This window comes from Marmota monax, unplaced genomic scaffold (assembly GCF_021218885.2).
Source record: "Marmota monax isolate L192 unplaced genomic scaffold, Marmota_monax_Labrador192_F-V1.1 WCK01_AAM20220418_F8-fsc00011, whole genome shotgun sequence".
Lineage (NCBI taxonomy): Eukaryota > Metazoa > Chordata > Mammalia > Rodentia > Sciuridae > Marmota > Marmota monax.
In genome coordinates this window covers 13,953,287-13,970,135 of record NW_026693082.1, presented here as the reverse complement: position 1 = coordinate 13,970,135, position 16,849 = coordinate 13,953,287, and the positions used below count along the sequence as shown (strand labels likewise).

General features: G+C 34.3%; 1 protein-coding gene across 1 annotated transcript in view; it reads right to left on the bottom strand.

Moving 5' to 3' along the window:
* Cog6 (component of oligomeric golgi complex 6) overlaps positions 1-16,849 on the bottom strand; it is a 74,187-nt gene that overhangs the window by 11,678 nt on the left and 45,660 nt on the right. The window contains exons 14-18 of the mRNA XM_046454222.2: positions 10,234-10,365; positions 9,762-9,929; positions 6,498-6,605; positions 5,502-5,555; positions 2,630-2,709 (exon numbers count right to left, since the gene is read on the bottom strand). Coding sequence (XP_046310178.1) covers positions 2,630-2,709; positions 5,502-5,555; positions 6,498-6,605; positions 9,762-9,929; positions 10,234-10,365 — 542 coding nt within the window. The remainder of the gene's footprint in view (positions 1-2,629; positions 2,710-5,501; positions 5,556-6,497; positions 6,606-9,761; positions 9,930-10,233; positions 10,366-16,849) is intronic.

The window sequence follows — 16,849 nt, the reverse complement described above, 5'->3', positions numbered from 1 at the left end:
AAAAAGAAAATGGTTTCTTCATAGGCACATGCTTTATTTCTAACATATATTACAGAGAAAGAATCTTGAATAAAAAAGTTCTCAAGTCATATCTACCTTCTTACATATTCGTTTTAGGTAGCATCTACATTTCCTTTATTTCTTGTCACCCATGGAAATCATTCTGATTCAATAAGCAAAGATTTATTGAGAACAGTTTATATATCCATAGTTGTGGTTTCTGCAATCCAAATTTTCTATTTTCATGCCACTACAAAGTGAATATGAGAGTTTGTCATTGAAAAAGAAGAGCTCCCTTTTAATTGATCCAAATAAAGAAAGAAGGAATTCTTTAAAATGATTTTTTCTTCCTAGTCTTTCCCTCATTATCTATACTGTCTTGCTTCCTGGCTATTTACATTTATTCATCAGTTTATTCTAAGGCTGAGGTGTTTAAACAAAATCTCCTTTGAAAGTCAGTCAAACTTTGGCAGAAAAGGGGAGAGAGAGTAATACGTGTTCCAAAGTACTGCAAAGATAGGGAAAAGTGAAGTTCAGAACACAGCATTAGCAAAACAGGCAGGATTTTAAAAGAATGCTTTACATTTCAAAGACTCAATTGACATATTAAATATGAATAGAAAGACCGGAATTAGGAATATAAAGACGTAAAATAACATTTGCCTAAAAACAAATCATCATTTTAAAAAGGCTCAAAATTCAACTGAATAAAAGTTATTTCCTATTATTTCAAATACTTTATAAAGAATATCAAATATACAAATACTGTGCCTCTACAGTACCAGAAATAAGGATAAAAATTATTTGGGGGAATAAAAGGAATTGCCATCAACAGACAAAGGCAGAAACGCACATTAGAATATCTGTTTGAATGGTGAATGCATAAAAAGTGCTATATATTTTCAAAGCAACCCTGAGTTAAAATAATTGGTCAAATTGGTTATGATTTCAGTTATCCTGAACAAAAATACATTCACAGATCATATTTACTTTTAAGGTACTTTACAAATGACATTTTACAATTTTTTTTAAGGAAAACCTCATAATTTGAGCCATGGAATAATGGTGATTCTTTTATAGTCTTTTAGCTCTTTAAGTAGGTTATGTATAAAATGTTTTGGGATAATCAAATATAAAGTCACCAAAATATCATTAAATTCATTTACTCTTACATTCACCTATTAAAGGAATTTCCTATTTCCCTGTCTCAGAAAAATACAGTCCTTCCCACTCCTAGCCAATTCTTCATGCTGAATCAACAGCTGCCTCCTTGCTCAGCTTACTGCTGTAGTCCTTCCCTCCAGAACAACAGGTTTGGACCACATCTGGAACAACACCCTTTTGGATACTTGACATATTCAGTAGTTATTTTCTGAATTTTTTAATATAAATATTTGCTTAAGGGCAGTGGTAGAGTGCTCGCCTAGCATATATAAGGCACAGGGTTCAAACCTCAGCACCACATAAAAATAAAATAAAGATATTGTGTCCACCTACAACTAAAAAATAAATGTTTAAAAAAATATACATATTTGCTTACATGTTTAATTGACCCACCAGACTATAAGCTCCATGAGGACAGAACAAAGCCTTTTAAATCAATTTTTGCCCTGTTAGTAAGAAAGCACTTAATGCACAGTTGTTCAAAGGAAAGAAAAGAATATATAGATAATTTTGCCTAATTTTCTACTTAGTGTTGACAATTTCGTTAATTTCTTTCTTAAAATTAAGGAGGTAAGTAACTGATCTATCAGTTACTTCTAACTGTAATATTCTAATACTTTGGAATATTACGTGGTTCTAATATTTTAACAAATGGTTCTTTGTCCTGAACCCGTTCCTGATACAAATGGTGTCTGAGTTTTGATGATTTGACATACTATTTTTCAATTCTACAGTGGTGAGAAAACAATACACATTTCATAGAAACCATACTGCAGATTTTGAATTTTGGTCTTTTCCTGGGCTAACAATACTCTAATTAGATGTTGAGCAGCAGCAGTGATCTGCAGCTCCCAGTCAGCAACAGGATCAAGAGGGAAAAGAACTGGCACTCCACATTGTGCAATGCTGCTAAGCTGCCATGGTCAGTAGTGGATTAAATGAGTTTTGACTTTTCATATTTTCAACTTAAGATGGGTTTATCAGTACATATTACTATCTTAAATTGAAGTATATATATTATATTGAACAATTTTATAATACATTTATAGAAAGCACTGTGGTCCAAAATGGTCTATAAAATAATCATCTGTATCACACAATAAATATATTGTTGATCTCCCATGACATATGCAACATTATTCTGACATGTTTGTACTCTTTAAATAGGTTATGTATAAAATCTTGGCATTATGGTTATACAGCTCCAATTATTATGAAAACAATTTAAAATCATAACTTAATTACAATCATTTACTAATTAGAGATTTTGGAAAAATTTTGGCAAAGAATAAAAAAATGGACAGTGTCAGGTCAGAACCCTTAGGTGCTGAGGCCAGAGAAAAAGTAAAAAACTATACATCTTCAAAAGTAAATCTCCTAGTGTTGAAAATAATTTTTTTCAAGAAAAGTGCTTGATGGTTAAAAATATGTGACTCTTTAGCAACTATAGACCAAAACCACTTACTTCACTGTAGCACTTAGGAGAAAGTTCAGCTGTGGCATTAATAGGTTGTCTGGGGCTGACAGATAGCGATCAAACTGAACCTTGAAAGAGAAACACATAAAGTTCACTGATCAGCTTTCAAAACATTTCAAATAGAACAACTTATTTTACGAATTTAAGGATTAAATCTTAGGAAAAATCCCATATTCCAAATAACTAAATCTTTTTGTTTAAATGCGTATTTCTTAAACATCTAACTGAATTTTTCTAAAACTGCCAACTTTATTTAATAGAGTCACTACTAGCAACACCTGTTTTAAAACCCTGAACCTAAGTCATTCATTTAAATCACCCTCACCAAGTTTAACAAGAAGTAAAGTTACTCTGGTTCAAGTATATCTTCCATGCATCTACTGTATTTGTTAATCTGCTTCTTTGTCCATTCATTCAACTGGTATTTCTCAAGTACCTGCTATTAGTAAGGTCCTCTGCTAGCTAATGGGGATATAATAGTTAAGAGGATAATCCCTAGCTTCACAGAGCTTAGTGAGACAGATATTTAAAAACCAATAATATAAATACTACAAAATTACACACAGTGTTAAATACTACAATGGGAAAACCAAGGTAGCATAAGTATAAGTCAGGGATCCAGGTTTGTGGGTTTGGCAAAAGCCTCTGTAAGGAGAGGACATCTGAATTGAGAGTTTAGGATGAGCACAAGCTACATAAGTAGGGAGAGGGTTCATGGAGAGGGGACTGCATATGAGAAGGCATGAGAGGAGAAGGAAAATAGCTAGATATGTAGAGATCAGCTCGCATAGGACTTGCACACTTTACATAAAAACATTAGTAAGCCACCAAAGTTAAGTTAGGGTATAATGTGACGTACGTTTTAAGGAACTAAATCAGGCATGGAGAGGAGAATGAATGGAAGACTGCGATAGCTGAAGCAAGGTGCCCAGTAGGCAGCTGTTGCAGCACTTTAGACTCAAGGGGCAGCAAGGAGGGAGGCGCAGAGGCACTTGAGAGTCAGTGCAAAGTCGCCAGGATTTGGTTACTGATAACAGGAAGAGGGGACTGACTCTCACATTCTGGATCTCTTAAGTAATTCACATTATTATCATAATACTTAAATGCATTCTTCATCCATCTGTTTAGCTGTGTAACAGCTGTACTGCTTACTAGACCATGTTCATTTTCATGCCAATTCTTAACATAATGCATAGAAAACAGCAGACACTTGGTTAATGACTGCTAAAATGATAAATGGATAGATGTTCTTATTCCTCTCTAAGTTAAAAGCAGTTGGAGGAGAACCTGGGTCTGGCAAGGCAGGGTTAGTTTCGGATTTCCTGAAACCTCCCATTTGGAGGTTACAATCAGTAGATATAAAACCATAAATCACACAAAAAACTCAATCAAAACTTTGTTTCTTCTGAGACATATGCAACTTATTTTTCAGATCAATACCAGACATATAAAATTTTGAATGGGGTTTAAAAATACGTTATAGATTATGTTATGGACTGAATATGTGTCAGAAGGAGAAAAAGGGAGGAAACATACATTTACAAGTAATGTAACTAATCTTTGTTTATATATATATATATATATATATATATATATATATATACACATACACACACATATATACACACACACACATATATATATATTCATTTTGTGAGGATAAATAAAAATTTATGTGAAATTATTGACTTATGTGTTGAGTTTACATATAACCTTCTCAGAATCTTATATCTTTTGTAATGAATCTAAGATTCGTTTTCACTAATTTTAAGTTGAGCTTTTTCCTTTGCAGTTTTATAGTGTTCACTGATCTAGTTTTATTTGATACATGAAGTTATAATTATTACCTCTATACATAGTGTCTTTTGCGATGACATAATGTTCCTTATCTTTCCTATTAAGTGCTCTAAATTCTCAAGTATTAACATAGTCATCTGTGTTCTTTGTATTTGTTAGGTATTTTGTAAGCCTATCCCTTTATTTTCAGTTGTTTTTAGCTCTTCAGTTATTTTTAGGTTCAGTTATCTTAGTACTAAGTATTTTAAATACTTGGATAGGTGGCATAGTACAGTTGCTAAGCTCACTGGCTCTGCAGGCCAGCTTCCTGGGCTGAATGTGGTTAGCATGAGGACTAAGGAGTTAAAGCAGAAAAAAAAAAAGGCAGGTATGCTCAGTAAAGGATAAAGGCTGTTATTGTTCATTGCTGTTATTATTACTATTAATAGTAGTACTATTTAAAGCTTTTAAAAGGGATCCTTTGTATAAGGAATAGGGTATATATACATGACTTCAAATTAAAAGCACGAATGGTTATACATATATGCAAAATACATACTTAAGACAGAGAAACATGCTACAAAGAATGGAGCTCATGCAGAAAGGAAGGAACAAGCTCTTCACCTGAAAAGAAGTTAATAAAGTGGAGCTTCAGAAATTCTCATGCTCAAGAGTAATATTCTGTTTTAAAACTGAAATCCAATTTCAATTATCATCTCAGGGACAAGTCAAGAACTATAAACCAGGAACCATGGCAGTAGCAACTCTATGATATGTAGCCCCACTTCCTTATGTCTGTCAGTCTTGTTTCTTCATTAGGTTAGCAATAAAACTCTGAAAATGAAGAAATCCTAAATAGTAATGATGAAGCCATTAAAGTAGGTGAAATGTTACTGTAAATCACCCTCTTGGTTAATCTGATCAGTTAAAGAAATATATGCTCGTCTGGTGTTATTGGACCCAATGTGAACACAATTCATCAAAACAACAAAATGATCATGCATAACCAAATTATCAAATAGAAAAACTTTAGAACAGCGTTTCTTAAGGAAATATAAGCTGAAATGTTTTATTATGCACTTACCATTGCAGCCTTCAGTGCCACAGAATCTAGATTGGGCAAATTGGCTAAACAGCCCTATTTAACAAAAAAGCAGAAACAAGATATGAAAATGTGGATTTACACATTAATTCACTTAGGGAACATGGTACACTAGTGGGCTGCCTCAATTTAAGAAGTCATTTAGCTATTTCCGAAGAAGTATCATTTCTTCAACTTCAGTAAGAACAGTGACTGTGATTTTGAGGGAGTTAGAAGCACATAAGCTCATCAATAGTGGAAATATTATTTATTCATAAGCAAGAAAAAGAAGATGCTAGCAAGATGAGGCTGAAGAATTTCACTTTGATAATTTTAGAAAAGAAAGAAAGAAAGCAGAATTGGTTTCTACTTCTATATTTCTACTGGGGCTGTATAACCATGTTAGGTTATGCTGGTTCTAGAAGCAAACCGCTTTCCTTTAAGGATTTGTTAAATTAAAAAGAAGACAACTACCATTTATACAGCAATCTCTGTATTAAATTAACTGATAAAAACAAGTGACTTTGATAAATGAATATTCTCTATACATCACATGATATTAGTTTCTATATATTTTCATTACTTTTTTAAAAAAATATTTATTTTTTAGGTGTAGATGGACACAACACAATACCTTTATTTTTATGTGGTGCTGAAGATCGAAACTGGGTCCCGCCCAGCTAGGCAAGCGATCCACAGCTGAGCCACAATCCCAGTCCCTATTTTCATTACTTTTAACCAAAACCATTTGTAGTAGGAAGGACACTATTTGGGGGTACCCCACTCAGTCCGAGAACTATACATGAATCATCTCGATTTCAGAACAGTCCTATGAAACAGATACTATTTTTATTCCCAATCTGCAGTTGAGAAAACAGACACAGAGAGAAACTCACCTCCCCAGGAAAACACAGCTAATCAGTAGGAAAGCCAAGATTAAAATCCAGAGGCCACACTCTACACTGACCTATTTCCTCAATTAAGAACACCAATGCTTACCTGTTCAGGTTTGTGTTGCTGTACGGTGTTATAGATGTAACTCAAGCCTACTCTAGTTAAAACATAAGACGCTTGCTCATTTATAAGTGTGTCCAAATGTGCTTCAATCTAAAATAAAACACAGTAGAAAGAAAACAATTTAAAAGAGGAATAGCACTGATGAGAGTAGAAGCAGACCACCCGGAGGCTGAGGCTCATCACCAGGAACCTGTTTCCTGGAATGGCACTGACAGGAGCCTTCAGACAGTGTCTCTAAAAAAGGCCTTTTCTTCTCCCAAAGAGGAAGTCCTCCTACAAAAGGAAGAGAAAGTCTGACTCAAAAGGAGTGAACACCAAAGAAGATTCCAAGACTACCCACTCACCAAAGAAAACGGTGCTTCTCAGCTCTTTTAAAGCTGGTAATTAGCAGAACACAAACAAAAAACACCACAACAACTGTGTCCACTAAAACACTTAGGAAGAGTTATGAGAAGATGAGGGCTCTGTATGCCTGACCTCCTGACCGTCAACTTGCTGGACTGACTCAACAAATCAAATCAACATCTGGAGAAGCCTGGAGGAAATCCCCCCAGGTTGAGGCAGTAAATCCTCCTGAGGATCCAGCAGGTCTGTGACAAGCAGGGAGAGCTGAACCCGGGTCCAAGATTTCAGGTTCAGAAATGGTCAAGAAGATGTGAGTGGCATGTGCTCCCCAGATCTGTGCTATCTCTGGGGAAGCCACCTAATGCTAGTGGGGGCAGAAGGCAATGATAGGAACACTCAATTCACCAGTGGCAGCATTTCCTAATAGGAAGATGCCTGGACTCTTCCTTCTACCTCATTGGGAAGCCCCCAGTTTTACCAGTTTGTTTACCAATGGTACAGACAACTACCAACTCTGGTTATCTGCCACCATCGAAGTGCTTGCCTTGTTCAAGCAACTGCAATAGCTGTTCTCTTCCCCCTTACAACTTTCATTTATTTAAAGTTAATGCCCAGTGATGTATAATTAGAGCTCTTACTTACTGGACTTATTGGAAATCAAAGAAAAACAAGATGTGCAAATGTAAACCTTTAAAGAAAGTGAAAAAGAGAGTAGTTACTAACAAGAACCAAATAAGCGATCTGAAAGAAAAAAGGAAAGAAACTAACACAGAACAAATATCAAAGAAATAGATTAAAGGGAAGAAATTTAAAGGAAATTGGAGAACACATCTTTAAGATTAAATCAATCAAAGGCAGAAGCTTTAGAATATAAAAAATAACATATAAAGAAGATTTAAGAAATAACAGAAAATTTTACTGACCAAAAGAACGGTTTAAGTTTCAAACTGAAATGGCTCTCTGAAGTCTAAGATGGAAAAAGAAACACTTCTAAAAATATGGATAGACATAGCCTGGTCTTTTTACTTGAAACACTGGAAGATGCTAAAAAAGTCACTGGAAGAGCAGAAAAGTTACTAATAAGACAATTAATAGAAAAGGTCTGAAAACCAAGAATTCTTAGCCCAACAAAAATCCTTAAATTGGAGGACCCCAATAAACCAGGTCTTCCCTTAGTCACACTAACACAGCCCTTTCCCACGCTGAATCCGGGGTGCTCTGTGTGACCAGCATTGGCCATGGCACATGAAAAGCATGACCCAAGCACGGGCTTAACTGACACTTCCACATCACGGGTTGCTATCCACTCAAGGAGTCTGCTGGTGGATTCTGGGAGAGCAGTGAGGAAATGGCTCAGAGAGGCGTGAGAAAGGGGCATCTGAAATTTCTGCTGACAGAACAATTACTGAAAATGCCCCTATGGTAATAAAGATTTGCCTGAGGAGATTTCTGGAGGAAAAGCTGAAATATATGTCAAAAGTCCAGATGACTCATTTTATGGGGAAAAAAATAACCAAGGATCTAGAGAACGTGAATAAATTAATAAATTCAATAAATTAATAAGACAAAGAACTTTGTACCATGCAAAAAATTAGTATGGAACACTTAACCTGATACTGGTGATAAAGCAAGCTGATGAATACCTGAAATATTTGAATATCTTAAGAAGAGATTTAGACAACTTTCAGAGATTTGGATTTGAATCAGTGGCAAATACAGAAAAAAAAAGTGAAAATTTTTAAAGAAAATGTTAGTAATTCCACAAAAAGCCAAAAAGTTACTCAAGAATGGGGGAAAAAAATCACTCTTCATTACATGGCTCAACCATTAATGGTGTTTACAGTCATAATAATTTAATGCAGTATAAGTCTAAATAAAAATTATAACTACATTTGAAGGATGGGAAAGCTCTCAGTATACTCAATTACTGTGTGTGTATGTGTAAGTAAAGAAATAAATTTTTATCACTCAGAGTACACATTCAATACATTAAATCTATATTTTAAAAAATTAGTAAGTAGCAATACAAATATTTAGTTACAAATATAAATACCAAAAGAGGTAAATATAAGAACTGAAAGAGGTTGTCCTTTTTAGAAGGAGAACAGAAGAAAGATGTTTGGGTGGAGAGGATGGTACACTTTCTTTTTATAACAAACTCTAGAATTACTTAACTCTAAACCATTAATATAGATAATTTTGAAATATTTCTTTTAAAAGAAGGAATTAGAAATTAGAAAATATCACAAATTTAGACCTAGCAAAACTCATTCCTCAGAAAAACTCAAAGTTTAACAAATGAATTTTTACTATATCTACTACCTACTTGTGATAATTCAGTTTTGTTTTTTTTTTTTAACATCATACCTACCAATATCACTTTAAAATTGGAACTCATGTATTTGGTGAATTTTACAAATAGCTTTATTTTAGCCATCATACAGAATCCTAAGCAATACCATTTGGAGAAGGGGGGACTGGTAATAACAAATTGTAATGTTTTGCCTAACACTGGTTTACACACAGATAAAAATATATCTGTCCTCTGTAACACATTTTGCATTAGCTACAGAGATTGAAAAATATGGCATATTATTCACAGCTCAAAATCTGAGACTGCATATAGCAGTGAATAACTATTCAAATTATTCATATACACTGCATGCTACCATGCTATACTATGGTCTGAACCAAGTATCTCAACAATTTCATACTCTGGCTCCTCCAAAGCTGAAAACCAAAACACTGAACATGTGGTATGTCTATGTATCCATCCTTCCACCACATTAAATCAAGGGATCATAGTAATTAGGTCACGTTGTCAAAACCAGTAGCTTAAAGTGATCACAAGAAGAAAAATGGTTCCATCACAAGGAATGGTCATTCTTTAGCAAAATTTACCTGAAACTGTAGCATTTCCAGACGTCTATCAGTGAATTCAAATAGGGCTAATGTTGTCTTCATCATATATAGTGAATTAACCATGAAAGTGGCCATATCAGCTGTGCCCAAATTACTGGCTGACACAGTACACATCTGGAGGAGTGGATCCAATACACAAGACAAAACCTGCACATGAAAAACAAAATCAATTCTTTATTTCCTAATGAGTGATACATTCCTGGATTACTGGCATTTCAGAATTAATGCCAAACTAACTGGTAAGATGCCAACTTACAGAAGAACATGAAAAAGAGTAAATGATAATAACCATATAATTTTAAAAATGGGTATGAGTGAATAAATTCATTTAAAATAAAGATCGACAATAAAAAGGGGTTATCTAAATATATGAGTTACAAATGCCAGCATTCAAACAGAATGTACAATAAAGGAGCAAAAAGCAATCACTAAAAATGAATTCATAAACCACCTGCACAAAGTCAGCTTGACGAGCATCCAATGGTATAACTGAAGAATCATGCGATGCCAAAACTTCACGCAGCAACATGAGTGTCTGATTGAGTGCAGCACTTGGTCCAAGATCAGGTGGTGGGAGTTCAACCTAAAATAAAGAACGTTTTACCCACTCAACTTTTATCTTTCCACTAAATTTTTAGGTATACATGCCAGTTCATGATAAAAACAACACATGTACAAAATAAAAAATACTGGCTAACACATTAGAAGTCTATAATTTATCAGTAGCTTATTTAGAACTATATTAATCAACACAAAAAGCAATACAACTTTGGTCAGATTATCTCAGAATTTCATTTGAATTGAAGAATTATATTTAATGTTATTTGAAATGACCTTGTTTTTTGTTTGTATGCTTTTAGCCCACATCATAAGAAAAAACAGACTAGTGACATTCCAACTATAATAAAGTTGAGAAACATCACTCATTCTCAGGCCTAAATCTAAATGATCTGTCCAGTTATGTCCAGGTTAGGTGTCCAGGAATCAATTTTTCATCACATATTCCAGCAGTGTCAGGAGGCCAGTCCATGGGTCATACACATTGCAAATCACTTCACAAAAACAATATCATTAAAATCTGGGGCTCTGGAAATCAATTAAACTGAGAATTAAACAAACAATACACAGGATCAATGAAACAAAGAATTGGTTCTTTGTAAAGATAAGCAAGATAGATAAGCCCTTAGCCAAACTAACCAAAAGAAAAAGAGAGAAGATCCAAATTAATAAAATAAGAGATTAAAAAAAAAGGAGAAATCACCACAGACATCACAGAAATCCAGTAGACCATTAGGAAGTATTCTGGAAACTTTGATAAACTGGAAAACCTGGAAGAAATGGATACATTTCTAGTCAAATATGATCTGCCAAAACTGAATCAAAGGACATAAAAACAAGTAGACCAATAACTAGCAATGAGATGAAAACAGTAATAAAAAATCAATAAAGAAAAGCCGAGGACCAGATGAATTCTCAGCTAATTTCTACCAAACTTTTAAAGAAGAATTAATGCCAATACTCCTCAAATTATTCTATGAAATAGGAAAGGGTAGAATATTTCCAAGTTCATTCTATAAAGCCAGTCTCACACTTATACCAAAACTAGATAAGGACATTGGTCAAGGAAAGAAGATTACAGACTAATATCCCTGATAAACTTAGATACAAAAATCCTCAATAAAGTATAAGAAAATTGTGTTCAACAACATATTAAGAAGATTGTACACTAAACCAGAGATGCAAGGATAGTTTAATACATGCAAATCAATAAATGTAATTCATCACATAAACAGAAATAAGGATAAAAATCACTTAGTCATCTCAATAGATGCAGAGAAGGCCTTCAGCAAAATTCAGCACCCACTCATGATTAAAAACACTGAAGAAACTGGGAATAGAAAGAACCGACCTCAACATCAAAAAGGATACACATGAAAAACCCAAAGCTAACTTCATCGTAAATGGGGAAAAACTGACAGCATTCTCTTTAAAATCTGAGATAAGAAAAGGATGTCCACTCTCACCACTCCTATTTAATATTGTGCCAGAAATTCTAGCTAGAGCAATTAGGCAAGAGAAGGAAATAAAAGGAATAAAAATAGAAAAAGAAGAAGTTAAATTATCACTGTTTGCAAATGATATGATCCTTTACCTAGAAGATCTAAAAAACTCCACCAAAAGACTGCTAGGATTAATTAACAAATCTGGCCAAATAGCAGGTTACAAAATTAACATACAAAAAAAATAGCTTTCCTATATACCAGTTCTGAGAGAGAAATCGAGTACAATTCTATTCACAATACCCTAAAAACAAACAACCAACCAACAAAAACAACAACCACAACAACAAAAACCCTGTTAATAAATCTAACAAATAAGGTGAAAGGCCTCTACAATGAAAACTATATTAACACTGAAAAAAGAAATGAAGATCTCAGAAGATGCAAAGACCTTCCATGTTCATGGATAGGCAAAATTAATATTGTTAAAATGTTAAAACGGTCATACTACCATTGTATAGATTCAATACAATCCTCATCAAAATACCAGTGATATTCTTTACAAAACTAGAAAAAAGCATCCTAAAATTCATTTGTAAGAATGTAAGATCCAGGGGCTGGGACTGTGGCTCAGCAGTAGAGCACTCATCTCACATGTGTGAGGCCCTGGGTTTGATCCTCAGCACCACATAAATAAAAAGGTATTGTGTCCACTTACAACTAAGGAAAAAAAAAAAAAAGAAGAAGAAGAATATAAGACCCAGAACAGCCAAAGCAATTCTAAGCCAAAAAAACAATGTTGGAGGCATCACAATATCTGACTTCAAATTATATTACAGAGCTCTAATAACAAAAACTGGCCTAAAACAGACACACAGATCAATGGAACAGAATAGAAGAGACAGAGACAATCCCACATATCTACTATAGTCATGTGATCCTTGACAAAGGTGACAAAACATACACTGGAGAAAAGACAGCCTTTCAACAAATGGGACTTACTCAAACTAAAAAGTTTTTTCTCAGCAAAAGAAACAATAAGAGAGGTAAATAGGGAGCCTACATCCTGGGAACAAATCTTTACTCCTCACACTTCAGATAGAGCCCTAATATCCAGAGTATATAAAGAACTCAAAAAATTAGACAATAAGATAACAAATAACCCAATCAACAAATGGCCAAGGACCTGAACAGACACTTCTCAGAGGAGGACATACAATCAATCAACAAGTACATGAAAAAATGCTCACCATCTCTAGCAGTCAGAGAAAGGCAAATCAAAACCACCCTAAGATACCATCTCACTCCAGTAAGATTGGCAGCCATTATGAAGTCAAACAACAACAAGTGCTGGAGAGGATGTGGGGAAAAGGGTACACTTGTACATTGCTGGTGGGACTGCAAATTGGTGCGGCCAATTTGGAAAGCAGTATGGAGATTTCTTGGAAAGCTGGGAATGGAACCACCATTTGACCCAGCTATTCCCCTTCTCGGTCTATTCCCTAAAGACCTAAAAAGAGCATGCTACAGGGACACTGCTACATCAATGTTCATAGCAGCACAATTCACAATAGCTAGACTGTGGAACCAACCTAGATGCCCTTCAATAGACGAATGGATAAAAAAAAATGTGGCATTTATACACAATGAACTATTACTCTGCATTAAAAAATGACAAAATCATAGAATTTGCAGGGAAATGGATGGCATTAGAGCAGATTATGCTAAGTGAAGCTAGCCAATCTCTAAAAAACAAATGCCAAATGTCTTCTTTGATATAAGCAGAGTAACTAAGAACAGAGTAGGGACGAAGAGCATGAGAAGAAGATTAACATTAAACAGGGATGAGAGGTGGGAGGGAAAGAGAGAGAGAAGGGAAATTGCATGGAAATGGAAGGAGACCCTCAGGGTTATACAAAATTACATACAAGAGGAAGTGAGGGGAAAGGGAAAAATAATACAAGGGGGACAAATGAATGACAGTAGAGGGGGTAGAGAGAGAAAAGGGGAGGGGAGGGGAGGGGAGAGGAAGGGGGGATAGTAGAGGATAGGAAAGGCAGCAGAATACAACAGACACTAGTACGGCAATATGTAAATCAATGGATGTGTAACTGATGTGATTCTGCAATCTGTATATGGGGTAAAAATTGGAGTTCATAACCCACTTGAATCAAAGTGTGAAATATGATATATCAAGAAATTTGTAATGTTTTGAACAACCAACAATAAAAATTAAAAAAAAAAGAACCAATGAAAGATGTTTTGGCACAACAGAGAAAATTTGATTATGGTTACATATTAGGTGGTATTTAAAGAATTACTGTTAATTTCATTCAGTGTGATAATGACATTGAGTTTTTTTTTCCCCTCAGGTAATATATACTATTATACTTAAGGGTGAAACTTTAGATGTTTGCCCCTTACTTTCCAAAGCTCAGCAAAACGAAACACAACAAATATATAAATACATATACACACACCCACACACACACACAGCACATACACTTAGAACAAAATCTAAAAAATGAAAATTGTTGAATGTGAGTGGATATTGTAAAATGCAGAATTTTAAAAAAAATGAACTGTGTAAAATGCAAACTTTGAAATAATAGTGTGCATTTAATTAAAATAGTGTGCATTTTATTAAAAAAAAAAGAAAAGACAGCCTTTTTAATAGATGGTCTTGGGAAAACTGGTTATCCACATGTAGACAAATGGAACTAGACACTTATCTCTCAGCCTGCATAAAAATCTACTCAAAGTTAGACCAGAAACTGCAACTCCTAGAAGAAAATGTAGGGTCGATACTCCGGTACAGGCAACAACTTTCAACAGGACCACTAAAGCTCAGGAAATAATACCAAGAGTCAATAAACAGGATGGCACCAAATTAAAAAGTTTCTGTACAGCAAAGGAAATGATCAAAAATGTGAAGAGAGAGCCTACAGAATGGGAGAAAATCTTTGCTAGCTACTATTTTGACAGAGGATTAATATCTAGAATATATGAAGAACTCAAAAATCTTTACACCAAAAAAAGCAAATAACCCAATTAATAAATGAGCAAGTAAATAAATAAGACACTTCTCAAAGAAATACAAATGGCCAAAAAATATATGAAAAAAAATGTTTAACATCATTAGCAATTAGGGAAATGAAAATCAAAACTACACAGATTTCATCTTACACCAGTCAAAATGGCAGTCATCAAGAATACAAATGAATGTTGGAGAGGATGTGAAGAAAAAGAAACACTTTTACACTCCTGGGGGGACTGTAAATTAGTATAACCACTATGGAAATCAGTATGGAGGTTCCTTAAAAGACAAGGCATGGAAGCACCATATGACCCAGCTATGCAACTGCTCAGCATTTATCCTCAAGAATTAAAAGTCATATACTATAGCCATACATGCATACATGTTTATAACAGCACAATTCACAATAGCCAAACTACAGAGCCAACCTAGGTGTCCATAAGTGGAAGAATAAAGAAAGAAAATATGGTATATGTACAAAATGGAGTTTTTGCTAAACTTTACCTTAATACACATTTTAATATTAATACTATCCCATTCATCAAACCAACAACCCAAAAGTATTTTATGATCTTTCTTTTCCTCACTTCCCTGACCTCATTTACCAACAAGCCCTGTATCACTAAGATATATTCATATATAATGCTGCAAACTGTCCCCATGCTACCACCCAACAGCGAGGCATTGTCATCTGTTGCCTGGCCGACTCCAAGAGTCTCCTGAGATGTCTCATCTCCCCTACTCTACCTTCCAGTCTCCATACATCAGCCAAAATAATATTTTCAAAATGTTTTAAACGTTTAAAAGTAAATAAAAAAGGTCAACCCTCTCACTAAACCTGTTAAGTCTTCAATGACTCATCCTTGCACTTAAAATCCAATTGTCTTAAAGTATGTAACATTCAAAACAAACTATAATCTCTATACTCGTAGCAGATGCGTGGAAAATACAATTTAAAAAGAAAAAAAAAAAAACAACACCCTGAGAACAGCATTAAGAAACGATCCAATATCTGAGAATAAGCCTATCAAAAGATGTGTAAGGCCATAAAATTATATTACTGTAAGAAACTAAGGAAGGGAGAGCTATACCACATTCACAGACTAGAAAATTCATTATTAAGATGTTAAATTCTCCCAAAGTAAATCAATCAAAATCCTAAAAAGCTTTTTACTTTGAAAAATTGACAAGATGATTCTAAAATCCACGTGGAATTGCACAGAACTTAAAATTGTATTGCTTAAAATAGCCAATGCACTACTATCAAAAAAAAGAACAAAATTGAAGGATTTATGGTAATAGATATCAAAGCTGTAGAGTGATTAAAGAATGTGGCACTGGTACAAAGGATAGAAAAATAAACCAATAAAATCAACATTTATAAAATAAAGCCAATCACATGGTCATGTTTTCACTGTAATTCAGAGGGAAAAGACAGTCTTTATGATGGTACTGAATCAAGTGTACTGAATATCCAGGTTGAAAAAAATCCTCACTGCTACCTTACCTCATATTCAAAAATCAATCTGAGAAGGATCAAAGACCTAAATGTGGAAATACCTACTAAAACTCATGAAGCTCCTTGGAAGAAAACATAGAAGAACACCCTCAATGCCCGGGTTTCTTAAACAGAACACAAAAATGAATTAATTTCAAAAGATTAGTACACAGGAAAGGATTAAAATTAAGGGCTTCTATTCATCAAAATATATCATTAAGGGTGTGATAAAACAATTCAAAAACTGAAAATTATTACAAAAGAGTAGGGGGGAAAAAAAAGACAACCCAATGGAAAACTGGACAACAAACTTCAAAAGACTACATCTAGCAGCCAATAAACATGAAAACCTGTTCAACACCATTAGTCTTCAGAAAAATGCAAACTACACACGTGAAATACTGTCCCATACTTTCCACAATGGCTAAAATTAAAAAGACCAACAACATCAAGGACTAGGGAGGATGTGGAGCAACTAACACTTTCACACATTCCTGGAAGAGTAATAGGAAAATATTTTCAGGAGAAATAC